The sequence below is a fragment of the Nannospalax galili genome, unplaced genomic scaffold (assembly GCF_000622305.1).
Source record: "Nannospalax galili isolate Female #2095 unplaced genomic scaffold, S.galili_v1.0 scaffold781, whole genome shotgun sequence".
NCBI lineage: Eukaryota > Metazoa > Chordata > Mammalia > Rodentia > Spalacidae > Nannospalax > Nannospalax galili.
In genome coordinates this window covers 1,219,901-1,247,640 of record NW_008346898.1, presented here as the reverse complement: position 1 = coordinate 1,247,640, position 27,740 = coordinate 1,219,901, and the positions used below count along the sequence as shown (strand labels likewise).

General features: G+C 43.5%; 1 protein-coding gene across 1 annotated transcript in view; it reads left to right on the top strand.

Moving 5' to 3' along the window:
* Positions 1-27,740, top strand: part of Prkca (protein kinase C alpha) — a 478,497-nt gene that overhangs the window by 374,430 nt on the left and 76,327 nt on the right. The window contains exons 6-8 of the mRNA XM_008843200.2: positions 9,813-9,969; positions 11,107-11,241; positions 11,461-11,557. Of these exons, the coding sequence (XP_008841422.1) occupies positions 9,813-9,969; positions 11,107-11,241; positions 11,461-11,557 (389 nt within the window). The remainder of the gene's footprint in view (positions 1-9,812; positions 9,970-11,106; positions 11,242-11,460; positions 11,558-27,740) is intronic.

Genomic DNA, 27,740 nt, shown 5'->3' with positions numbered 1-27,740 from the left:
CCATAGAGTTTGTGTCAATTTGTTCCACAGGAATCTAATATAGCATCATTGTTTATGCCTTCCTGCAGGCAGAGCCAGGCCAACTGGGAGCTACGTCCCCATTTCTACACCAAAGCAGAAGGCTCTTCAACAACTTCCACTCAGGGGTGGGGAAGCCTGCCCCAGTCAGCAGGCAATTAACTTGATGGGTCAAACGTTTTCTGCACCCAAACATTTCTCCTCATTTTTTGCCTGCAAGAGTTAGGGAATTCTTGATGGGAAAGCAAAACAAAAAATAAAACACAGCTCTTTGACCCCCGCCCCCCACAAAGCAGGCCTCTCCTGGTTTGCATGGGTTGGTATTTTGAGCCATGTTGTGGGGAAATGAGCACTATTTTAGATGCTGTTTTGTGAAATAGCATTTTCCTTGGTTCCAATACTCTTTGATCCTTAAAAATCTCTCCATCAGCACAAATTTACCTGGCTCAGTTCCCTCCATCATCTTCCTTTGCCCCTATGTTTTCCAGGTACCATTTTTCTTAGGTTGAGTATCTGCAGGAAGGTGGGGGAGCCGGTCCTGTTCAAGAGAGAGCAGAGCTTCCCCTGTGGCCTCTTTCATATTAATGCCACTGGATGCTCTTGAGTTCTGTATCTTAGTGACATTGGGTCTTATTTGATTCAGTCCCTAGCCTGTTGGCTCTGAAGCAGACATCAGTATGTTCCAGCTGCTGAGACCGCTTAGGACCTGAACACCCTATTTGACAACCATATCCCAGAAGCCACCAGGCTCATATCTTTAAGTTGAGTACTGGAGTCCCCTTTGCCAAATTCAAGACACCAACCAGACATGCAGCTGTGTACCCTTTGTCTCACTTCTCCAGGTACAGCCCTGGCTCAACTCTGACCCTGTTGGGTGTCCACTTAGCCCTCTGTGCTCTGTCTGCTGTCACCCGGCCCATCAAGGGAAGGATATCTGGTCTCTTCTGTTACCCCTCATCCAGTCTTAGCAGAGACCAATTTCTCTACCTTTTCTGTGGGATTATGTCTAGTCTGAGACAATAAATGGAGGCAGGGTTTTATAAAATCATGGGCTCACCCTTGCTTGGCCACTTTGTGTAGTAAGCATGCTATTTAACCTCCCTTGGGTCCCATAAGCTCATGGGCTAAATAATACCATTTATCTTGTTATTGTAAAGAACTCAAAATAGTACCTGCCTCCAGTAATCATTCCAGATATACTGCTACCATCACTACCATCATGTTTATTATCTTTCTGAGTAGCAGAGGCTCAAGGACCTTGGTTCAACCTCACTCTCAATACCAGATGGTCCCATCATTTATGCTAGGGGAGAAGTGTGTCTCTCTCACATACACATCTCTTCCTAATCTCTGAAATTCCATCTAATTTCTCAGGCATTAAATTTGTACTCAGATGTGATCATATTTTCATGAGAAATCAATTTGTGGACCTACAGCATTTTTAAATAATTTTTTCGTATTTATTATTTTTATTTTAAGTGTATGAGTCTATTGCCTATATGTAGGTAAGTGCACCCGTGTCATGCATTGCCCACAGAGGACAGAAGAGGCTGTCAGATCCCCTGGAACTGGAGTTACAGACAATTGTTAGCTGCCATGTGGGTGCTGGGATTCAAACCCAGGTCTTCTGCAAGAACAGTCGGTGTTCTTAACCACTGAACCATCTCTCCAGCCACCATTTTTTAATATTCTATTTATTATTTTTATTTTATGTGTCTGAACGTATTGCCTACACGTAGGTAGGTGTACCCATGTTGTGCAATGCCCATGGTGGTCAGAAGAGGGTGTTGGATCCTCCTAAAACTGGAGTTATGAATGGTTGTTAGCCACCATGTGGGTGCTGGGAATTGAATCCAGGTCTTCTGCAAGAGCAGCCAGTGCTCTTAACTTCTGAACCATCTCTCCAGCCCTGGATCTATAGTTTTTTTGAAAGGACATTTTGAATGTCTGGTCACCATTCAAATAACTAATTTTCTGGGTTGGAAGTCACCTTTTGTTACAAAAATGTGACTCATGTATTTGGGAAACACATATTATCTTCTCACCTGATGTTGAATGACTCCAAGTTCTTTGGGCCTTGGATACTAAGCCTCATCATTTTCTGCCCACCCCACCTTCTAACAGTCTTTGTATTCACATACCTTTTGTTGTTGACTTCAAACAAAGGAAAGTCGTTATTTTTCTGTAGTCTCAGAGAATACCACTTTTGCTTATGCATGGTCAAGAGTGGGATTATAGAATTTGCTTACTCTTTTTTGTGACAGTTGGGTAGGAGGCCTTTACCCAGTCTGACTTTTACAGTAAGTCCCTGAAAAATCCTGACTTTCACAGTAAGTCCCTGTTTTGAGCCTTTGTCCTTTATGTTGGCTTGTAAACAGAAGCATGAACAAGGGTGCTCTCAGGCAGGAACAAAGACAGCAAAAATAGAGAATTATTTTCTAAAGTAAAACAGATCGTTTAAAGGGCTAAGTTGTCTTTGAACTTGGAAGCAGTTGAGTGTTGTGCATAACCAAACAATGTTCCTCTGTGGCTGTGACCCCTGAACAGGCAGGGTTTACTGCAGGTCAGTGCTGACATGTCCAGGCTGCAGGCAGAAGGGATGCAGCTGCTTCCTCCACAAAGCCTCTAGTTTATGTCTCTGAGGATGGATCCTCCAGAGCCTCTTCATGTTCTTTCTCTGACTTGTACACAGCCACAGTGCCCCCCTGGCAACCCAAGTGTGAAGTTAAAATCCATGCTAGGTATGTTGTATGGTGTTGGCCTGCATCTAGCCCTCATACTAAATGGTGCATTCATGGGTGGTTTCTTATCATTGTAATTCATAATTCATACTACATAAAGTCTCTGGATTAAGAAACCATCTGGTACATTCTCTGGAGAGAACAAGCATTGCATTGATTTTTTTTTTTAAATCCCAGACTATTTTGGAATGCTTGGGAGCTGACTGTTAAATTCTAGTCCAGCCTTGAGGACTGGAAAGTCTAGAATTGTGTGTGTGTGTGTGTGTGTGTGTGTGTGTGCGCGCATGTAGAGACCAGAGTTCAAACTTAGGTGTCATTCCAGAGGCACCATGCACCTTGTTTTTTGAGGCAGGGTCTCTTGCTAGCCTGGATATCACTGAATAGTGTAGACCAGTTGCCCTAGCATGACCTAGGTATCCTCATGTCTACCCCCCTCCAACTCTGGGATTACAAACCTAAGCCACAGCAGCGCCCAGCTTTTTTTTTCCACATGGGTTCTGGAGGAGTCAATGTCAGGTCCTCATACTTGCAAAGCAAACACTTCAAGGTATCTCCCAAGCTCCTATATACAAAGTTTCTTTACCCTAAGGAAACAGCATGGCCACCTGGGCCAAACAAAACTAGGTGGTGGTGGCAGCTGCAGCGTCTGTAAAGGCAATGGTGGTGGTACAAGTAGTAAGCACTGACTTAACATTAATAACCATTAGTGATGTTACCAGATCCTGTGTGGCACTGCCTTTGGTCCAGGTGTTCTTTGCAATGGTTTATATGTTATTAATGCTTTAATTTTTATAGTAACCCTGTGCAACAGGCACTGTTACTGTTCCTGCTTTTCAGAAAAATTAGCTAAGTGATTGGATAACTTACCCAAGGCCAAATAGCTAATGGTGACAGAGCAGATATTTGACTCCAGTCTCTACCCTCATAGCCACTGTGTTGTGCTGCCCCTGAGGTGTCAGACATATCTACAGCACTCATTCATGCAGCCTGAGCCCAAGTGTGCCCTGAGCATTCTTGGGATAATTATTAAACCTTCCTGACTCAGGTCTCTCTGGGAGTTACTTGCTTATCCCAGAGAAAGCCTGCTGATGTCACTCCTATCTGGTTGAGTGACCACCCCAGTCTCTGCCTCTACTTTCCCCCTATCCAGCAGGCCCTGGATGGAATCACTGGCTTATGGCAAAGACTGTGCTGCTCTATGTCTCTGAGGGACTGTCTTAGTTTCTTCTCCCATTGTAATAAAATACTCTGACAAAAGCAACTTAAGGAAAAAGAGGTTTATTTTAGCTTACAGTTCAAGGTACAGTCTGTCATGGTGAAGTCAAAGCAGCAGCTGTTCCGTTCCTGTTTCCATTTATACAGTCCAGGATCCCAGTCAGAGAATGGTGCCACCCACAGCGAGCAGGTCTTCCCACCCCAACTGACAGAATCAAGATAATCCCCCACATGCCCAGAGGCCCATCTCCCAGATGATTCTAGATTTTGTCAACATGACAGCACTAACCATCATAACCAGCCAAGGCTCAGATTCCCATCTGGCACGGTTGGGATGAAATTGCCCATTTGCTTAGACCCCTATCTTACTCCTAAACATCTACATAAAACACACATGTCCTGGGCTCACCCAGCCACCTGAGTCAGGTAGCTCTACATGGTGTTTCTCGGTCTCTGTAAACTTTTTTGAATGTCTTATCTGGAAATTCTATCTTATATTATCCAGAAATGATAAAACCTTTAACCCGTGCTGGGGTTTTTTCAGTGTTAGACTTGACAGCCTGTAATTTCAGAACAGCTATCTCAAGCCAAAACAGAAAATACAATTAATATTCCAGATTTCTTAAAGTCCTGGAGTTACAAATGGCCCCAAAATGGCCAACCACAGCATAGGTGTATTTCTTCAACAAATGCTCCCTCCTCTTAAAGGCTGTGGAACTGCTAATGGGATGTGAGGAGACACTTTTTTACTAGGTTCCTCAGAAGGGCTCTGGGTTCCTTTGTGAAGGCCCCAAGTACAGTTAGAGCTGCTATAGGTTATGCACAAGGGAGAGGTGTGCCTTTACCTTTGGGAACTGAGTTGGTATGACAAGTCATGTATGTATGGAGGTGTGGGTGGATATAGAAGGATATGCTTGGGAGAGTGCATGCACATGTGTGCATGCCTGTTGAGGCCAGAGGTTGATATTAGGTGCCTTCTTCAATCACTATCTTTTTAAAAAATTGTTTATTTTTATTTTATGTATATGACTGTTTGCCTTCATGTATGTGTGTGCTCTATAGGCATACAGTACCCACAGAGGCCAGAAGAGGTCATCAGATTCCCTGGAACTGGAATTACAGGTGATTGAGAGGTGTCATGTGAGTGCTAGGAACCAAACCCAGGTCATTTGCAAAAGCAGCAAGCATTCTTAACTGCTGAGCCATCTCTCCAGCACCTCTACCTTATTTTTTGAGGCAAGGTCTCTTTATGGAGCCCACTGATCTGGCTAGACTGGCCAGGCAGCAAGCTCTGAGGATTCTCCTGTATCCACCTCCCCCCTGCTGGGATTATAGGCACATGCTACCACACCTGACTTTTCCACAGGTACTGAGGATTGAACCCAGGTCCTTGTACTTATCTGACAAGTACTTTACTGACTGGGTCATCTCCTTAGCTCCAATGGCAGGCTTTCTGAAAAAGAAATCTCATTTTCCATAGTTGATGTATCAAAGTACCATTTTTTCTATTTTAATTCTGTAAATCAAAACAACCTGGTTCTTACAGAGAATGGAGATGAGAAAGAAGGTCTTTGCTGGGGTTGTTCTTATTGGGCTGCCACTCAGGCTGTGGAAAATTCCTCATCCCTAATAATCTCAGAGTGGCATTCCTTTCAACTGTGCTGCCCATGTGTGGGGTGGGACATGGGGGATGTGGACTCTTGGTACCCCTTGAGCTGATTTCAGAGTATTAAGTTAGGTGATGAGAAAGCTGGCCCCTTCTCCATGTCCTTTCATACTTGGTTGCAAAGCAGAGAGAGACTCTGCCTGGGACTGCAATATCCTTAGCTCTGTAACACTTGTTAGTTTCCCCTTTGTAGCTAGGAGAGAGCAGGCCTTAGGCAACTGTCTCCAGCTAGAAATATACAACACAGATTTTCATTGTATGCCTTTTCATGAGAACTTCCTATTTAGGGCCAACAGTAGTGATAACGAGTGAATTTAAAGAAAAACGTAAGCAATAGTGAAGTCAGCATGTGATGCCAGGTATATTAGCACAGGGACTGCACTTTGAAGACAACTGCCTGTGGGCATCAAACCTGCTGACCCTGGCTTTCACTTAGGATGGATCTGGGGAGCCTGGGAGAACCTAATTCCTGGGCCTCTGCCCACCAAGTGATATGACTTACTGGGGATGGGGCCAAGCATCAGTATTTGACTCAGACAGCCCAGGTGTTTGCAGTGCACAACTGAGGACTGCCTCCCAGCCTGTGCTGGGACAGCATCCCCAGCATCTGACCCACATCCCCATCACGTCTTTCTCTGGCTCCTCTTCTCAATCCATTCCTCAACTTTAATTTTTGTTTTCTTTTCTCTTTCCTAGCTCCCCCTCTTCCTGAGAGAAGAACCACTGTACTTAATTCCCCTCCAGCATCAAGTCCTCCTTTAAGACCTTTGTGGAAATCACTGATTCATTTGCAACCATGTTAGAAAATTTCTAAGTTGTACAGTTTCACACGGCATTTTTTTGATGAGCCATAAGCCTGATGGTCCAGTTTCTGAGCATCTAAGCTTTTGGGAGGTTATTCTCCACAGTAACTTCTGTTAACAATAGAATGACAATTATTATTGGGTGCTTAGTGTATGCCTTGTTGTTCTAAACATAAATACTTTACCTGTATAAACCTGTATCATTCTGACATATCAGGGAGGTATAGTTCTTCAGATGAGGAAACTGAGGAGGTTTTTTTTTTAGTGTATATGTGTGTGCTGTGCATGCATATGTATGTATGTGTTCACATGTGTGGGTCATGTGTATACAGGTAAACATGAATGTGTGTGCATGAGTGTGGAAGCCCAACTTTGACACTGTCTTCCTTGATCGTTCTCTACCTTATGTATTGAGGCAAGGTCTCTCACTTGAACCCAGAGCTCGCCATTTTGGCTAACCTAGTTAACCAGCTTGTTCCAAGGATCCTGCCTGTGCTTTCATAGCACTGGAATTACAAGCAGGCCACCACCTCCACCTAGCATTTATGCGGGTGCTGGGGGGGGGGCGTCCCAACTCTGGTCTTCATGTATTGCATAGTAAGCTCTTTATCTGCTGAGTCATCTCCCAGCCCCCGAGGTTAAATATCTTACCCATGACCACAAAGTGGCTGAAGCAGAATGGTCCATGAGCAGCCCACACTCTGAGTAAATGGACCCCCACCGTTGTTGCTTACAATCCCAGCTCAGGTGCCCTGCTTGCAGTGAGTCACAAGACACTGTTTCCTGCTGCAACAAGAAATTGAAATTTGGACCCACTGTCTGCTTCAGTGACATTTGGAATTGATAACTCTTTTTATTTTCAACTTAAATGATAGTATCTCAGCAGGAAACTGGAGGCCTTAAAACCCATCAAGATCTTAGCTCATCTCCATTCAGAAGAGCCTTAAATGATTCCATGCTCTGGCTGCCAGGGCTATGAATGGAAAATACAAAAGCCAGTACCACAGCCATCCTTCAAGTGGCAGGAGGCAGCCCTTGAACACTTAGTGGCCTTGAAAAGGTTCTTCCTTAGCTTATCTGGCATGTGACCACAGCCTCCAGTGTCAGACATTCCAGGGTGTTTTCAGATTTCTCATTCTAGTGTTTAGTCAGAGACCTTTGGCCCTTTCCCTTTGAGCTCCATTTGTAAGCTCAAATCTTTCATCTTCTGTGATATTTAAGGGTGATGTTTCAGGAGATTAGACCTTCTATACTGCATTAAACCTTGAATTCTCAGATGGATTCTTAATCATCCGAGTCCCCTGGGAAACTCAGGCTTCATTAAAAGTTTCAAATGAGTTGTAGAGACAAGTCTAAACATGGGATATAGTGAGTACTCACACTGTGCAATTTTTTTTTCTCTTTCCAAGTCCCTAACTACGTAAGTACTTTACATGCATTGTTTCATTTCCTGTTCCTGTGAGCTCATATCACCAGGATTATGACTCAGAGACCTCAGCTCCAGAGCCCAAGGTTACACAGTGGAGGCAAGATTTAAAAGCATGTCTGCTAAGCTGCAGAGCCCATGCTCTCTCAACTTCTAAGCTAGATGAGGTTAGATAGAACCTTATGGAAGAAGTGCTTAGAAAGTCCAGGTACAATGTGGGGAGGACAAGCTCTGCTTCTCTGTAGCTAGAAGACCTAGGCTAACCTATTCTCTCCTCAGAGCATTTGAATATAGCACCCTCTGTCACATTCCTGAGTTAAGACTGATAGGTAAGGAAGACATAAGGCTGTTGGCCACAGGAGTTGGCACACAGCAGGGCCCACAGACTAGTATGGACGATGCTTGCCTTTGACTTCTGCTTTTAGGGATGAAGCCCCCCCCCCAACACTTTTTGTGTCTAAATGTCCAACGTCTTTAGCATATATCCATCCATCGTCTGTGTCCAGCCCAGTGCCAGCTCCACCACCTTCTTCCAATTCTTCATAATTAAGTTACACTGGTAATCTGCTAGTTGGCTATAATTCTGGTGGTATAAGTTGATTTTCCAACATTTACACACCACAAATCATCTGGAGACTTGGTAAACAGATCTCTGGACCCTCCCCTAGAGTTCTGATTCTGTAGGTGATGCTAATGCCTCTGATCCAAGGGTTGCACATTGAGAACCTCTGGACTAGAGAGCCTCATCACAGCTGGGTGTGTGTCAATGGTGTATGACCCATGAGGGACTCTGACAATATAAAATTATACCTCATAGGGAAGATGCCTTTGAAAGATATAAATACTGTAGGCAGGCTCATACCTATGCCCTTTATCATCATCATCATCATCATCATCATCATCATCATCAAAGATAATGTCTTATTGTACTGGTAGGCAGTAGTTTTAGAGAATCACCACATGTAAGAGCATGTCCCTCTGTGAGAAGCAAGTGGCCTTTAGGATTATTTTTCAGTTCCCTTGTGATTACTTCTTAAGCCAGAATATGCACTGGGGTCACTAGGAGTCTTGAAAAAGAGAGGACTCCAAGACTGGGATTCTGCATGGAGAACCAACTCCTGGGTGATGTTTGATGCACACTAGATGCACTTCTGACTTCCAACCTTCAATGCCAGTGGCTCCATCTCTGCTACATAATAAAACCAACTGGAGACTTTTAAAAAACATTTTTAATGCTCCTTTGGGCATTCTAATTTAATTCTGAACATTGACATTTTAACCCCTTTCTCAAGGGATTCCAAGGTAGATTCCAGGGTTGGAATCGACCAGCTTTTATGAAGAGGAAAGACAACACTGTAGACACATCCAAGTGCACATGTTCTACCATGGACCAGCTCAAGCTAGATGTGGGAAAGGGATGCCTTTCCTCCTGGAAGAGCTGTAGGGTCACCTAGGAATCTTGTTAAAATGCAGGTTCTGCTTCTGCAGGTTTGGGTGGGCCAGGTCTGGACAGTTCTCTTAGGAGCTAGAGTGTGGTCAGTCATGTCAATTTAGGCTGATGGCAAGCCTAGAGGTTGGGTCCTAGGCCCACATGAACCCCACTGACTGTCAACAGAGGTGGCAGACAACTGGCTCACATTGAGTGGCAGGAGCTTCTAGCTCATTTCTCCTCTCTTCAAATAGTATCTTTTGGGTGGAGGTGGTTAGAGGGGCTGGTCTCACATAGCCCAGGCTGCCCTCGAACTTATGTAGCCAAGGCTGGTCTTGAACACCTGGTCCTCATGCTTCCACCTCCCGAGTGCTGGAATTATAGGCATATGCTACCACATCAAGCTGCAAACACCATCTTAGGTTCTCTCTGATTCAGCATGGTGCTGATACCAATGCTGGTCAATGCAGATCAGTGCTGTTTTGGTGACATTTTCTTCCTTTTCTCTTTACAGTACGAGATGCAAAAAATTTAATCCCTATGGATCCAAATGGGCTTTCAGATCCTTATGTGAAGCTGAAACTTATTCCTGATCCCAAGAATGAAAGTAAACAGAAAACCAAAACCATCCGCTCCACACTAAACCCTCAGTGGAATGAGTCCTTCACATTGTAAGTGCTTCTTCCTCTCCTGGATTGATCTCTACCCCCACAGACCACACACTGCCAACCTCATTATTAGAGATCATGGGGATGGGGTGGAACAGTGACAGATGTCTTTTGTCCTCATTTCTAAGACCTTCTCAGACTGCTGACAGGTTAGAGCTGCCATCACTTCTGTTTGATAGATAGTAACTTGGTTTACCAGGATTTGTGCAATGCAAGCTCCAAATTAGTATCATCACCTGCTTTACAACAGAAGAAAAACTCTTGTTTAAAATATCACAAATAATATAAAAACATATAAGATGTGTCCCAGTTCTTGGTGTACTTAGGCTTGTTTGATAGCTTGAAGAGGGTACGAGGCAAGAATTTTAAAGTTTTTGCAATGTAGAATAAGTAGATGATTCAAAAGTTATTATTGCTACTGCAATAAGGAAGATAGGTCCACCTTCCTGGAGGGGTGACGTTTGAGCTGGGCCTTGAAGGATTGCCGGGAAACAGAGATGAAGGAAGGGCAAAAAGGAGGGAGGAATGTTAAGAGACAGTAAAGAAGTCAGGAGTAAGAAGAGCATGCAGAGCAGGAAACACACATGATTGCCCATGGGGACACATTCAAGAGGCACTTTCTCTGAGACAACCAGAAAGAAAAATGGCTGTCTACTGGAGAGAAGCCAGTGAGCTCTACCCTGTAAAGGCACTTTAGATGTTGTCCTGACACAGTTCTGAAATTTCAGTGCCAAATCAGCCCCAGATGATAAATATATAACCATGGCTAACGATAAAATATAACCAGGGCTGTGTTCTAATAAAACTTTATTTGTACAAAAGGACACTATGTAAACAAATGACAAAAGTTGTGTTCTAATAAAATTTTGTACAGTCACTATGTGAAAAAATGGCCCAAAGTTGTATTCTAACAAATTTCTTTATACAAACAGTGCCTCCCATGGGTCCATGTTCATTAATTCTTGGTCTAGATAGATGTTTGTTAGCTAGGCAGTATGAAGGGCTGCTATCTTGAGGCCACAAAAGGGGAATTGAATATACTGTTTCTCTGAGGCTCAGACTATAATAAGCGTGTCGGTATTCACAGGAAGCCACACTCTAGATAACCTACTGTGTTGTGTTGGGGTTGTATCTTTGCAGCAAATTAAAACCTTCAGACAAAGACCGACGACTGTCTGTAGAAATCTGGGATTGGGATCGAACAACAAGGAATGACTTCATGGGATCCCTTTCCTTTGGCGTTTCAGAGCTGATGAAGATGCCAGCCAGTGGATGGTAAGGAAGTCTCTGGGACTGAGCATGTCTCCAAACCTCCGGTCACTGAGAGATGCTGGAAACAAGCTGGCTCTCCGATATGCTGATGCACTGTGGGGTAGGGTATGTGGTCATCTGGCCACAGTCTCCATGTCTTCAACAGCCTAACTAGGGTTAAAGAAGAGCTTTAACCTTTTCCTAACTTGCCTTTAACCTCCTTTCTCTTCCCTGTTTTTGAAGGTACAAGTTGCTCAACCAAGAAGAGGGTGAATACTACAATGTGCCCATCCCGGAGGGGGATGAAGAAGGCAACGTGGAGCTCAGGCAGAAATTTGAGGTGAGGATTCCCACAAAGCATGGTAGGACAGCACCTTTCCTGCATGAAACACATGTCTTCAGGAAGCCCGATTCTCATGGTCACACCACTGAAAAGCACAAAGTAATGTTCATGTTAATATTTGTTTTCTTCATTTAAAAGAACAAATACTGTATGTAGTCACTTTCACTTGTGAGCTTTGGGCATTCTGTGTCTATTATTCTTTGAAGAATGAATATTCAAATATCTCAGGAATAAGAGCATGCTTGGTTTCCACACAGGAAATCAGTGTGCACGACACTGGGGAGGCAGCAAGGTCATGAGTGCACCATCCTCTCACAGAAGGGCTGTGCTTCTCCAAAAGGGACCTCTCTTTGGGGACAGTTTGCCTATTATTAGCTATCATGCCAGTATCTGAGGGTTTTTTTCCCCTAAAGAAAGCAAGATTTTCCTAGCTTTGTTCTCTAGGATGAGCTCCCACGGACACTCCTCATTTGTGCTCCAGACTTAATTAGCAAAGGCCTGTTCCTGTTCTTATGGGGTATTTGTGTTTGCCTTCTGACCTGGGCAGACAGTCTGACCTTTCTCCCTCCTTTCTCTTCCTCCTCCTCCTCCTCCTCTACCCCTTCCTCCCTTTACTTACCACACATCCCAGTTTATAATGAGCCTTCCTCTCCCAAGGTCCCTGCTTCATGTTCTCTAATTACTTTGCATTTTAACCATTTGAGCAATTCTTTGGGGTTTTTAAAAAAAATATTATTTTATTTGTTATTTTTATTTTATGTGTGTGTATGAGCATATTGCCTTCATGTATATAAGTGCACCCATGTCACACAGTGCCTGAGAAGGTCAGAAGAGGGTATCAGATCCCCTGGAACTGACCTGAAGTTAGGGACTGTTCTTAGCTGCCATGTGGGTGCTGGGAATTGAACCCAGGTACTCTGCAGTGCCCTTAACCACTGAGCCATCTCTCCAGCCCTCAGCTTCTGCAGTCTTTGTAACCAGTTAGTTCCCTTTTGAATCTGTCTCTTCTCCAAACTACTTAATATTTCCTGGAATTTCATAAGCCTAAAGAAATAAACACACACGTACATATAGACAGCTGTTACGGAGACATTGACATCAATAGAATGCTGATTTCCTTATTTTCCTTATTATATATTTTATTTTATGTGTATCAGTGCTTTGCCTTGGTATAAGTGCACCCATGTCATGCAGTGCTCGCAGAGGCCAGAAGAGGGCATCAGATCCCTTGAAACTGGAGTTACAGATGGTTGTTAGCTGCCACGTAGGTGCTGGGAACCAAAAATTGTTCCTCTGCAAGAGCAGCCAGTGCTCTTAACCTGAGAGCCATCTTCCAGACCCTTATATTGTTGCCAAAGGGAGATTAAGTCAGATGGAATGAATTCCAAAGGAATAATAAACATAAAGTTGTTCAGATTATTTCATCATCAAACTGGTGATCTTTTGTGAAAGTATGTGTTGGTGGTAATACTTAAAGTGAGGAGTTGAGGTTGCATGGCTGATGGGAACATAAATGATTGATTTCACAGGTAGTACAAATAAATGCCACTTAACAGTAGGTCTCAGTGTTGATGAGATAGTATGCAGCAGTGAGGCCTGGGGTGAGCCAGTGAACTCAAACCTGTCTAAAGGTGGCAACCAGGCTAGGGATGTGGCTCAGTAGTAGAACACTTGCCTAGCAGGTACAAAGCCCTGGGCTCCATCCCCAGCACCACAAAAACATAGAATAAATATGGTAATCCTTACCACTCGGGGCCAGATGTTATTGGTAAGCACATTTGCAAGCCTGTGCTGCCACATCTCCAATTCTTCAAGAGAAGCCAAAGTCTGCCTTTTTATATAGATGTTCTGGTTTCTTTTAATGTTGGCAGCTAATTAAATCTTACAGCTCTGTGTAGGTCAACCATACTTTTGTGACTTTCGACTCAGATAGGACCCAACTGGTAAGAGCCAGCCTGCAGTCTCTGCTGTCAAAAATTTCAGGAAAGGGTCTGGACAGGGGTCTCAGCAGTGAAGAGCACTTTCTATTCCTCCAGAACACCAAAGTTGAGTTCCCAGCACCCACATTGTGTGGGTCACAACCACCTATAACCCCAGCTCCAGGTGATCCAATACCTTCAGGCCTCCATGGCACTCACACACATATGCACAGACATACATATGCATGCATATAAATAAAAATAACTAAATCTTTGAAAACTACAGGAAAGTAAATCAAAAAGAAATACATAAATAAAATCAAGAGAACCTCAGTTCTTTCCTTATTTTCTTTAAGAAAATTTGAGTGCAAAGATGAAAGTCAAGGTTTCCAGGCATGCCCCTCCTGCTCTCTGAGCCTTCTGTTTTCCTTCACTTCTTTCATCATCTGCCTCCACCCGTCCCAGCTGAGGACTCAGCCAACCCCTCCCCAAGAAAGGCCTCCTAGACAAGCTTCCCAGTGTCACCCACCTCAGCCATAGATGGATCCTTCTAAGGGAGTTTCAGGACAGCTGAGTGCCCGTGTTACTTTATTGAAAGAAATCCCGACCCACTTTGCTGTTTCATTTCTATGGTTTTCTGGTGAGTAATCATCCTGCTTTACTGAGCAATGGGTCTACTTTTCCATAAAGGACAACAGTTCAATCAAATAAATAAATAAATGAATGAATAAATAAATAATAAATAAATAAATAAATAAATTTGTAGGTCAAAAGGCTTGAGGCCAAAATGGAAGCATTTTTCTTTAGAGATGGTTAGAGGCTATGTGTTGCCTGTTGCTGTCTCCCTGCTGGGAGAGCTGAACTTGATGGCAGAACACTAGCGCAAGGCCATGCAGCCTCTGTGTGGAGAGGAGAGGTCAGCATAGCTTGGGGGTCTGGAGAAAGCTGAGTCCCCGAGGCTCATGCTTGAAGCACTTGTATGAACCACATCCCCACAACTTTTACACATCTTTCAGCTTGTATTTCTTAGTTTCTACTCAAATGGTAGCTGCTCATTTACTTAGAGCATTTTGAAAAACACAGCTGCAATAGATGAGGGAGAAAGCCGCTAACTGATGGCGTCAGAAAGATGCTGAGAAGTTCTTGGTAACTTCCATACTTCATTTTAAACAGAATACTCCCTGAGGCTGGAGAAATGGCTTAGTGGTTAATAGCACTAGCTACTCTTGTAGAAGACCTGGGTTTGAATCCCAGCACCCACGTGGCAGCTCATAGCCATCTTTAACTCCAGTTCCAGGGCATTCGACCCCCTCTTCTGTCCTCCATGGGTATTGCATGACATGGGTGTGCTTACACACATGCAGACAACCCACTCATACACATTAAATAAATAAATAATTAGAAAACCAACCAAACAACAACAAAAACCCATAATAGTCCCATTCCCATAATGATGCTGTATTGGGGTCTATAGTTGTGAAAGTTGCAATTCTTCACTAGTGCCCAGGGTTGGGAAGGCACGTAATGTGAAAGGAAGACCAGAGTCAGCATTCGAGCAGATGGGGGGAGGCAGGGAGGCCTGCCTTTCCAAAGAGCATGTCAGTTGATATCAGGATACAATTTTGGGAGCTTCTTTTAACCCCACTGCATCTTCTCTCCATTCTTCGACCTAGTGCCTCAGTGCACTTCTCAGTACCTCACACAGCTGCCCACTGATGGCCCTCTATCCTGTTAGTCCTCTGTCTCACAGGCATTCTTTACTACTTTGCACCTCTGGTTGCATAAATTCAGTGCTGAGTCCTCCCTAGCTCACAGGATGGTTAGACCCTTTCAGAAGCATGGCAGGGGCCTCACACAGTATCTAATGCCAGGAGTGTCTCGCCTTTTGACATTTTAATATGACGTTGTCATCTGCAAATGTGTTGGGCCTCATTCGTACCTGTTTGGGCTAAATGTGGCCTGTAGGCCAAAAATTGGGCATGCTTGCCTGTTGGGCCATTCTTTCCATATCCAGCTGTTTGTTGTTTTTATTGTTTGAATTTTTGAGACAGGATCTTTTTGTATATAGCCCAGGCTGGCCTTGAACTCAAGATACTTCAGCTTCTGCCTCCTGGGTGCTGGGATTACAGGTATGTTCCAGTCACACCAACCATCTCTGTTTCTAGAAGGATTTAACCAGCTGTGGTTTTCATATCCTCCCCCAGAAATCAAAAGTCATTCAGTCTGATGAAAGAAAAATCAAAACAAATGAGCATTGACAACTCTGCCTACAGCATTAGGATTCATCAGATAATTAGATGGATTTTTTTACCGTATTTAAATTGTTGATTCTAGAATCTTGGCCAACAGAATCATCCTCATGTGAAGCTCTTAGGAGCTAAGGAAAATCCCAGGATGACTGGAAAAAACCCTGCTTTTTCCAAACAGGTTCTAACAGAGCCTTTCATCTGTTCAAAAGACAACACAAACCAGAACCTTGACCACAGTATTCACAGAGTGCCTCTACCAGCCTTTAGTCAGGTCCGTGTTTGTCTTCAGATAAAATATACACAGTCCCTGGGGCTCACAAACTCAATTACATATCTTTTCATTTGTCAGTAAGTAAGGCTCCAGCAGTGACCAGAACAAACAGCCTCCTTCCTAGGAGCTTAATGTGGGCCCAGCGACAAAGCAGGGAGCTTACTGAGAAATAAACGTGTTAATAATTCCTTGTGCTGGTTTTCACTTCCTCAGAACCTTCTATCACTGCTGAGGATAGCCAGGATTCCTGACCATGAGCTTGTGGTCAGTGTTGGGAAGGGGAGGTGGTCCTGAGAGTGGGTTATCTCTGGCTCAGCAAGCATTTTCTGTAAAAGTACCAGCTGTGGGCTTTGCAGGCCACACAGTGTCTACCGTAATATTTACCTCTGCACTCTAGCATGAAAGCACCTGCTGACAATGTGTAACAAATGAAATGGTTTGTTTCAATAAAAATTTATCTATAAAAACAAGTGGCAGGCCAGATTTGCCCGTGAGCCACACAGTTTGCCTACCTCTGGTTCAGCCTGTGGAATCTGGATTTGCCCGTTATTGACAGTGTTACATCTCTGTGCTTTAGTGTTCTTAACTATATGGGAATAGCAGCACTTAAATGAATTTAAAGATTATATCAATAGAGAAGTCCTGAAAGCATATGCAAATATTGCTTTAATTATCACCACCATTGCCAATATAGTCAGTCCGTCACAGAAAGTGTTACATGGACAATTTAAAAAATATTTTTGTTGATTCTTTGAGAATTCCATACACTGTATTTTGATCATATTCTCACCCCTTCCTCTACCTTTACCCCCACCAACTTCATGTCCTCAGTTACTTTTTAAAAGGCCTTTTGAGTCTAATTAGTGTTCCCCAAATACTCTTGAATGTGGGCCCTTCCCCTAGAACCTGATCAATCCACCCAGTGCCAGACCCTTAAAAGAAAACTGCCTCTTCCCTTTCCCAGCAGCTATCAATTGCCAGTAGAGCCTCAGCTGAGACGGGGGCTTTTTGTCCACCTCCCCCATTCATGCTGAGTTTTGTGGGTTCATATGTGCAACTTCCCTGTTGTATCCAGAAAACAAGGTTTCCTTATAATTCGTCCACCACCTCTGGCTCTTACAGGCTTTCCACTCCCTCTTCGGAAATGATCCCTGAGCCTTGGGAGGGGAGGGTGTGATATAGCTGTGATATAGGCATCCCATTTAGGGTCAAGCACTCTGAAGTTTCTTACTCTCTATGTTCACCAGTTGTGAATCTCTGTGTAAATCACCATCTGCTAGAAGAAGCTTCTTTGGTGAGAGTTGAGACTCTGTAGGTCTAACAATAAGTCATTAGGAGAGGATACCTTTTTTAACTTCAGAAGTATTGTGAAATGAATGAATTTTCATCTTGAAATCATGTTTCACATAATGGATATATTCTCCACTGTGCAGTCTGCCCTATTATGGAAACAGAGGCATAAGGCGAGACCCTTATCACCATTTGTCATGTTTTTATGGAACGGCACATCCTGATTTGCATGCAGATGGATTTCTGAAATATGATATGTCTATAAAATGGATTTCTGGAACACAGAGTGCCTATAAACTGGACACGTTGTGAGTCTGGGAGTGTGTCAGTGGCCCCTGAGTAGAAGGAGCTGACCATAGCTGTTAGGGAAGGAGACAGAATCCCACAACTTTGCACTAAGACTTCTTGATTCAATGGTTTGGCTTCGTTCCAAGACTCAGAAGTGAGCACATCTAACAGGTGATTGACACAAACCATCCCAAACATAAACAGGAGTCAGCCGTAGCCAGGGTACCCACTAGCAGCTCATTCGCAAATTGATTAGGTTAAAACACACGTCACCTTTGATTTACCACCAATTCCAATCCTGTGAAAGCCCATACTTTTGGTGTAATGGTGCCCTTTTGATCTTTTGCCAAAATCAAGGATCAAAATGGTTCATATTTTGAGTTTTACCTGGAGAATCACATTGTTTTCCGTTTGAAAGGGTAAGAACAAGGAATCTTCAGATCGAAGTTTTTCTCTTTTTTGTTTTTTCTCATTCAGATTTTTACATAGCCCAGATTGGCCTCAAACTTGCTATGCATCTGAGAATGATCCTGAACTCCTTCTCCTGCTTCTGCCTGCCAAGTACTATTATTACAGGCATGTACCCACCCCCATACTCTTCATCTTTTCATCCTTTAGAACAGTTCTGGAGATTCTTGCTGCAACATGTGGCTCTACTGCTCTGTTTATTAGTGTATTTTCCCATCTTTATATTGTGTCTGTCAGTCAGCTTGTTCTTTCCCTAAGCTTGTTGGGGCCTCATCTACCTCCAGAGTTAAAGTGCTCCTAAAATTAAGAAAGTAGGAGCTAACAGAAAAAGAAACGGGGTGGCAAGTGTTAGCAGTTTCTAAGCTTTCTTCAGAGACTCACTCCCCCTCCCCAGTACATCCCCTTCTTTCTCCTGGTGTGCGTGTAATCCTGCTACAAAGAAAGAAATTAAGCCAAAAGGGCAAATAACCCTAGTTGGGGACAGCATCTCAGAATGAGTGGAGAAGACCACACCTCCCTTCTTCATATTTCACATTTACTTTGTTAAATAATAAAATACCTATTTTCACCGGGTGTGGTAGCTCACGCCTTTAATCCTAGCACTCAGGAGGCAGAGGCAGGCAGATCTCTGAGATCCGAGGCCAGCCTGGTCTTATAGTGAGTTCCAGGCCAGCTGGGACCACAAGGAGACCTTGTCTTAAAAAGACAAAACCAAAACAAAAACCATCGATTTTCTCATTTTGCTCTAGGAAAACCATTACTACTTTGAATCTGTATTTTGGTGATTTTTAGCAGCAGATGGATTGCAAATTAATTTATTTTGACCCGTGTCATTGCTTATCTCCTCCACATTAGCAGTTCCTGGAGATTCTGTTCTAAAGAAAAAAAATCAAGCAATTCTCCTTAAATGAGATAACAAAAGAGGATGTCACTCTAGTTAGCTGATTGTCCAGGCTTTTTATTGAACATTTATTTTACATCACTAAAAAAATAAGGAGCTTTGGCTTCAGCAATAGCTCAGTCAGTAAAGTGCTTACTTGCGTTCAGTCCCCAGAACCCACATAAAAAGAAATCTGGGCATGGTGGCACATGGCCTGTTATCCCATCACTGAGAAAGCAGGCATAGGTGGATCCCTGGGGCTTGCTGACCAGCCACCCTAGCCTAAAAGGCAAGATCCAGGCTTGTAAGAGACCTGTCTCAAAAAACAAGCTGTGCAGACACCTGAGGTTGTCCTCTGGCCTCTGCATGCATGCACATGAATAGGTTCGAATTTTTCCCATTCTTACTGTAACTTGGGTTCCCTATTGTTGATCCCCTCCAGGGGCAATTTAATTTTTTTATTTTAATTTAAAGATCAAATAGACTTATTTGGTGTAGCCTCCTGAAGAGAGCTGAAAGGGCCCAGACTTTGGGCATTGCTCATGGCAGAATAGATCTGTTGTCAGAATATAATGAAAAATGATTTTGCATTAGAAAAAGGAGAGATGATATATTGTAAATAATTCTTCCACGTATTAGAACCCAAGGAAACAAGATGAGTTTATTTTATGACAGTGTCACTTAAAACTTGTGTGAGCTGTCTAGGGGGAAATCCTTTTGAAGTGAAGCTCCATGAAGAGAAAGAATTATGATTAAATGTGAAATGTGGCAGCTGCTCACGAAGTTGAGTCTTGGGTACCATCTCCTGCCTTGTCCCTTCCTAGAGAGGGCCATAATGGTAATGTGCACAGAGTGATGACCACCAGTACCAGGCAGTCATCTGGTCATTCTGTGCTCAGAATGGAATGCCACTTTCATTGAGAAGTGGTATTATAGCACAGTGGTTCACAGCCCCAGCCCTGGAGCTGGACTGCTGGGTTTCAAGTCACAAACCTCAGACAAATTATTCAGTGTTTCAACATGGTGTTCCAGAAAGAGTATGCAATTTGGAGTAGCTCGCCATAGTTTCTCATCCCTGCTCAACCGCTTTCTGGCAAATAACTCTGGACATGGTTCTGTATGGGGGAAGTTTTACATGTGCATGTGTGGAGGCCAGAGCTCTACTTCAAGTATCTTCCTCTATTGTTCACCATCTTATTTATTTATTTTTAGTCAGGGTCTTTCACTGAGAGACATAGCCTACTGTTTTGGCTCGCCTGTCTGGTCAGGGAGTCTCCAGGATCCACTTGTCTCTGTCCCTGCTGGTGCTGGGGTACAGGTGAGTATCTCCACGCCTGGCTGTTATGTTACATAGGTGCTGGGAAATACATACTCAGGTCCTCATGCTTATGCAGTAAGCACTTTACCCAATGAACCACCTCTCTAGCCATCTAAGGGATCTGCCTCCTGGTTGCTGATGCCTCCATGGCCTGACTCTCCACCATAAGCATCTGAGTTCTGTCCCAGAACCTCAGCCCAATCTGATGGTAAGTTGATTTTTCCCAGCCTTAGATCATTGTCACCCTTTGTAACTGACTTCACACCCAGCCTCTCTATTCAGATAGTTAAATAAGGCCAGAAATTTTTCTACCCATCGGGTTGGTCAGCCAAGAGCAACCACACCAGCCTACTGCCTATGATTTTAGTATGGCAGTAGCTAAAGAATTATATAATTATAAACTCCAGAAAGAAAATACCTGCATTTTCCTTTGCTTGAAAATCCCCTAGGGCTGCACTGCAGAGTTGGGTAGATACTGGTCACATGTGATATTGGAGTATTTAAAAGATGTACAGTCTTAAGCCAGGCATGGTAGCACATGCCTGTAATCTCAGCACATGGGAGATAGAAGGAGAATCATCAAGAGATCAAGACCAGCCTTTTCTACATAGTAGATTCAAGGCTAGCCTGGGCTACATGAGACCATCTCAAAACAAAACCTAAAGTTATATACATTCTGATCTGAAATAGGCTGTAAGTGTAAAATACTAGCTTTCAAATATGTAGAATCATGAAAAGAATGTAAAATATCTCAATCATTTCATGCTCAATGTATATTGAAACAATATTCTGGATTTGTTAGGTTACATATATTGCATGATCAAGATTATATTTTATGGTACATATTCTATGTTTCATATCAGTCTGCAAATATTAAACATTTTAGAAATTATTTTTTTATATTATATATATATAGTATTTTTGTTGTACAGGACAGATCTAGAACGTTCCTCCTAATGAACAAAAATAAGATGTGGGCTGGCAAGATGGTGCAGTAGGTAAAAGTGCTTGTTGTCAAACCTGACAGCCGAAGTTCAGTCCCTGGGCCCCACATGTTGGAAGGAGAAAACTGACTCTTGTAAGATGTCTCTGATCTCCATACATGCTCTATGGCACATGTACCCACACACATAACACAGACACACACACACACATTAAATAAATGTGATTTAAAATTTTTAAATTTTTTTATTTTTATTTTATGTGTATGAGTGTATTGCCCACATGTATGTGAGTGAACCCGTGTCGTACAATGCCACGGAGGTCAGAAGAGGGCTTCGGATTCCCCTGGAACTGGAGTTAAGGACAGTTCGTAGCCACCATGTGGGTGCTAGGAATTGAACCCAGATCCTCTGCAAGAGCAGTCAATGCTCTTAACCGCTGAGCCATCTCTCCAGTCCCGTAATTTAAAAATTTAAATAAGATGTTGTGTGATGAGGACCAACATCCAAATCTATTTTTCTGGGGCTTACAGATCAATTGTTTCCAAGAGATTTCAATTTATAGATCTGTTTCTCTAGATTCTGGGCCTGTTTCTGAGCCCCAGTAAGTCCAAGTAACTGTTTTAGAAATTGGAATGTAATAAAGCTGGGATAATATTTGAGTTTCCTAGTAATGTAGTAATATACATTTCTAGTCCCAGGAATCATAATGAAACCTATTGAAATTTTTTAGTTATTGGAAAGTTGTGGGAGGCCATCAGGGTGTATGTAGGCAAAGGTTCTGAATGCTCAGCCCACCTTCCACGCAGAGACTGTTGAGACTCACAGGATCCACAGCTAGGTAAGGTTAATGCTTCTCTTCTGGTAGCTTGCATAGGCCCTCCCAGCACCATGAAAGCTAGACAGTAGCGTTAAAACTTTGAAGTCAGCTCCAGTTCATGTTTGTAATGTCTTCTGCAATACAATTTTACCATGAACAAAATCCAAGCATAGACATGAGGAAGTGGGTTTGAAACCCCAACCCTACCCAGCTGATGATTGCTGGGAGGAGGAGAGTCAGTCTCACTGAAGGATGAGACTCTTAGTAGGTTGACCAGGTTCCAGTGGATGAACCCACTCCAAAGGGCATTTGGGGACACAAACCTGACTCTATAGGCCTTTAAAAAAAATTATATATATATATATGGAGAGAGAGAGAGATGTAATGGGGGCTAGAAGGGGGTGTAAATACAGGAGGGGACCAAAATATATTAAATTAGCAAAAATCCAATTAAAAGTTAATAAAAATTAGCTGGGCGTGGTGGCACACGCCTTTAATCCCAGCACTCAGGAGGCAGAGGCAGGCGGATCTCTGTGAGTTCAAGGCCAGCCTGGCCTACATAGTGAGTTCCAGGACAGCTGGGGCTACAGGGAGACCCTGTCTCAAAAAGACCAAAAAAAAAATTTTAATAAAAATTATTTAAATCTAAGGCAGAAAAGCAAGGAAGGGATGGAGGCATATCAAGGAAATACTGACCAAGGCAAGACCAAAAACCAGCAAGAAAACCGTTTCATTCATTTTGGGGGGGTGGGTGTGCATGTGTGATGTATGTGTGTGGGGGAGAGTGCGGGTGTAGGCATGTATGTGCCACAGCCCCTGTGTGGGGAGGTTAGAGGGCAGCCTTCAGAGGCCATCCTCACCTTTCCACCGTGACTGAGAAGGGTCTCCCCGAAGCTGCATATGCCTGTCTAGCTGACTAGGGTGCTTCTGAAGATCCCTGTCTCCACCCCCATCTCCCCTTAGCAGTACGCTGGATTGCACACACCTGTACTACTGCCTCCTGTTTGTGTGTGGGTTCTGAGGCTCTGGACTCAGTCATCAGGCCCATGTGCTAAGTGCTTTGTCCACTGGGTCATCCCCAATCCTGAAGAAAAGTAGCTTTATTTTACCCATGTGATGGCCCATCTTGGTTGTCAACCTGACACACCTGGGAAGAGGAACTCTTAGCTTCAGAACTTGCTCCATCAGATTGACCTGTGGGCATGTCCCTGGGGCATTTTCTTGATTGCTGTTTGTTGGAGGAGGGCCCAGCCCATTGTGGGTGGTACCATCTCTGGGCAGATGGGCCTGAGCTATATAAGAAAGGTAGCTGCGCAAACCAGGGGATGCAAGCCAGTAAGCAGCGGTCCTCCATAGTTCATCCTTGACTCCAGGGTCCTGCCTTGGGCTCTTCCCTTGACTTCCCTTGATGACAGACTGTAATCTGTAAACCAAATAAGCCCTTTCCTTCCTCAAGTAGGTTATGGTCTTGGTGTCTATAGTAGCCCTGTAAAGCAAACTAGAACAACCTGTGTTATCCCTCCCCCAGGACAGAAGCTAGAGAGATCCCACTGGGGAAGCAGAGCATAGCTGGACACCACAGGAGGCCTACTTCTTTCTTATGCCACCTGGATTACTGAAATCAGCAGGGTAGAGAAGGTAGGAGCAGGAAGAGGGTCTTGGGACTCCATTAAAACTGCCCTGTGGACTGCAGCCAGATGCCTACCCATGAGTCCCCAGCTGACTCACAAGTACCCTAAACACATGCAGAAAGACATATGATGTGTGTATCTTTTCAGTGTTGATGTTTGTGACGGTGTAGAACCAGACCAGGGTCTAAACCAAAGGAAGTCAAAATTTGTGTGGTAAGGTGTTTCTCCATGCGAGGGTAGTGACGGTACCATCTCCGTGTAGCTGCCCAACAAGGGCGCCAAGAGACATTGCCAGCTGTTTTCATTTTAGTCTAGATTATCTCACTGATTAGCAAATTAATAGGATCCAGTCACTACCATAGTTAGGTACTTAAATCAGTGGAGATGAGATTCAGTTGCTCCATTAGAAAGTGAAAGTGGGCATTTTTCTTTTATTTACTATTGTCAAAATTGGATTTTCTAAAAGCTTCCATTGTCTTTGAAGACTTTATCTAATTTTCAATGTTCTTTTCCACTTGGTGGAAAAAAACAGTCCATTGGAAATCCTTAGATAAATCGTAGCTGTTTGTTGATTTGATCAGCCTTGCCACGGTTACTATAGAAACCTGAGTACTTTGAGATGACCTTTAGACATAAAACAGAAAATCTATGTGCCCCCAATATGGGTTCTGCTTTTTTATCCCTAAATAGCTACTTAATTACTTTCTGAACTAGATGATGTTAAGGGGGGATGGGGAGAATTAATCCAATGCATATGAGTTGAAGAGGTATTTTAACATTCCTACTACAGATTAGTTTGGGAAGCAAAGTCTTGAGCTGAAATAGGACATAATTTTGAGGTGGAAATCATTTTCATGCATTCATTAGATCCTTGTCAACAGCCCTTAGCACTGCCAATGCACAAGAGCAGAGCAGAGGGAGCCTCTGAAGATCACAGCCCAGGCTCACTGCATTCTCAGTTTAATTTCATATGGGGACATAAATAAATTATTGTCCAGTCTAGTTTTCTGTGCCATCCTAATAAATTCCTGAATCTGTGTGGAAAGCCTGCTATAGGGATAGTCTTGTAGGCAGGTGTTGCCGGGTAAAGAAACAGGGCAAACCCAATATTAAATATTAGAAGCAGCTCTTGGTATGTGTCCAGACTGTGGAGAGGAGGACAATGATGATGATGATGATGATGATGATGATGATGATGATGAAGAAGAAGAAGAAGAAGAAGAATGAGGACCAGGGATGTGTTTCTCCATTTACAGGAATTGGAAGGAGGGCACTGAAAATTTGTTTCTATCTAATTTTCATGTTTCTTAAATATTACACTTATTTGACTGTTTGAAAGACATTTCAAAAACATTATTCTTAACTCATGGTTCATACAAAGGCAGGTGGTTTGGTGTGGTTCCCTGTAGCTATGCGATACCTTTACCCTGGCCCTCACTACAGTTGGAGACGCTGAATTTGTTCACTCATTAGTCAGTAGGTTTCATCTTCTCCATCAGCACTTCTCAAAATGTTATGAGTACTTGGGACTCTAATTAAAATGCAGATTGACGCAGTAAAAAGTAGGATGAGATCTGAAAGGTTATTGATGTTTATATACACATATATGTGTATACACACATACACAAACACATATATATACACGCATATACTTTTCTATGTTTCCTAGGCTGGCCTCAAATTCTAGGCTCAAGAAATTCTCCCTCATTCTCACAAGTAGTTCATACTGCAGGTACAAATCACTGTGTCTGGCTTGGATTGTGCATTTGTGTGTGTGTGTGTGTGTGTTCATGCGTGCACGTGCACCTGTGTGCATGCCGAAGCCAAAGGTTGATGTCCTTGGTTGCGCTTCACCTTATTTTTTGGTACAGGGTACCTCACTGAACCTGGAGTTCAATGATTTAGCTAGACTGGCTGGCCAGAATATTCCAGGGAACCTCCCATTTTCCCACCCCACACTGCCCCACGCCCAACTTTTTATATGGGTGCTGGGGATCTGAGCTCAGATCCTCATGCTGGCAAGTATTTTATCAAGCCATCTCCCCATCCCCAGGCTGCACATTTTTAATAAGTTTTCAGAGGCTTCTGGTCCATGTATCAAACATAGTTAGGAGGTACAAGGATCCAGAGCACAGAATTGCTGTTCTCTTGGAATGCTCAGTGGTTCACAAATCCTTGGTCTTGACTTCTCTGGGGACCTGCAATCCTAACCTATAGGCAGGGCTCCTCGGGAAAACAGTGAGGCCTCACCTAGGCTTTTCCACCCTAGTGCCTTTTCCCCTTTAGGTCTCCTCAGGTACCCAAGATTCAGCCATGAAGACCATGTAAATGCTTAATCTCCATGCCTACGTTTGTGCCAGGGGACACTGTCCCTGTGACTTTCGTTCCTGTGTGCATTGCCCGTGGCTGAAATAGCAAAATAGTGCTATAAGGTCAACATGGAGTCACTGACGAAAGGATTTTAAGACCCACAGAGCCTAGAACATGTGCTCTCTGGTCCCTTACAGAAGTTTACTGATCCCTGGATTAACCAAATAGTAGCGTTAATACTGGGAAGAAGACTTAAAATCATCTTTGCTGATGGGAAAGCCTAGTAGTACCAGGACTCAGGTGTCCTGCCTGAAATGACCCTCTTGTTTCCTGCCCCTTCCCCCAGCTCTTCCCTGTGGCACCCACTTTTCTGAGGCCCCTCCACACGTCTTCCATGCTTATTCGTGCTTCTCAGTACTGGTTTATTCTCCCTTCTCCTCCATGCCCTTAAATCCGAAGCACACTAAGTTTTACCCAGACCTTTATGTAATTCTCTAGCTCCTTAAAATTGATTTGATTGTGGAAACCAAAGGTGGCTTCCTAGTTTAGACACACCTTCATGTTTCCAAAGTAACAATCTTGGGCCTACCTCTGAATGTTTGGAGATCTTCATAAGGCCCATTAGGGCTTTGCCTTTGTGAGATACAGAACCCTCACTCATTATGTAGTAACAAATTCAAGAGACTAGAGAAAGCAAAACAGATTTTAATATTCAATTCCTCAGAAACAGACACTAGCTCAGAAGAAAGGCAAACATGGTGTGCTGATTAGGGTGAGATAGTGTTTTTTTAATATTTTATTTATTATTTTTATTTTATGTGTCTGAGTGTATTGCCTGTATGTAGGTAAGTGCACCTGTGTCATGCAGTGCACGTGGAGGACAGAAGAGGCTGTTGGACCCCCTGGGACTGGAGTTATGGACAGTTGTTAGCTGCCATGTGGGTGCTGGGATTCAAACCCAGGTCTTCTGCAAGTACAACCAGTGTTCTTAACTGCTGAGCTGTCTCTCCAGCCCCCAAGAGGTAGTGGTTTTTAAAGTCCCTGATCTTAAGAAATTCTTGCCTTTTTTCCCCATAGGCTGGTACTCCAGAGAATGACAGTCTTTGCTGTCTTCTAGCAGAGCGTCTTCCCCAAATTCCCCCTCTTATTGGTTCAGGACACAAAGCTGTATCTATTGAATATCCTGAGGCTTGAGATTGCCTTCCTCTCTGGTTGTGGGCTCAGTCATGCAGCCAATTGTCTATAACTTTTAAACCCGCAGAGCTCTGAGAAGAGAGGACACCAGCTGCCAGCTAGGGAAGAGAGGGATCTAGTGCTTTCTACTTACCCATGATTCTTTGATGAGCTCTAAGTGTACCTCATACTGAAAATGGGCCATAATGATTTGTTTCTTATAGCCTTTTGCCTGGGTTGCCTTGCTAGCCCAGTAGAGAACGTCTATACCCACTTATCCAGGAAGATGGTTAGAGGGCTTCAGAAAAGAAGCTATTCTGGAGCCAGAGAGTACCCCACCCCTTATGTGTCCTAAAGCCAGTATCAGCTGGGTGAAACCCACATGCAGCAAGATTCTGATTGTTGTCAGAGATGGTCCAATTTCTTTCCCACACCTTTTGTGTGGCTCTTGCTGTTTCTAGCTGTTTACATCCCTGGAGTGGAGTGTTGAGTAGAGCAGATGTGAGGCCTTTTGTAACTGTGTCTTCACTCTCTGGATAAGATTCCTGAGCCTCATATCGGTTGATGGAACATTGCTCTCTGCCCAGATCCTCTTTCTCTCCTAGGAAATAGCTACCCTAAT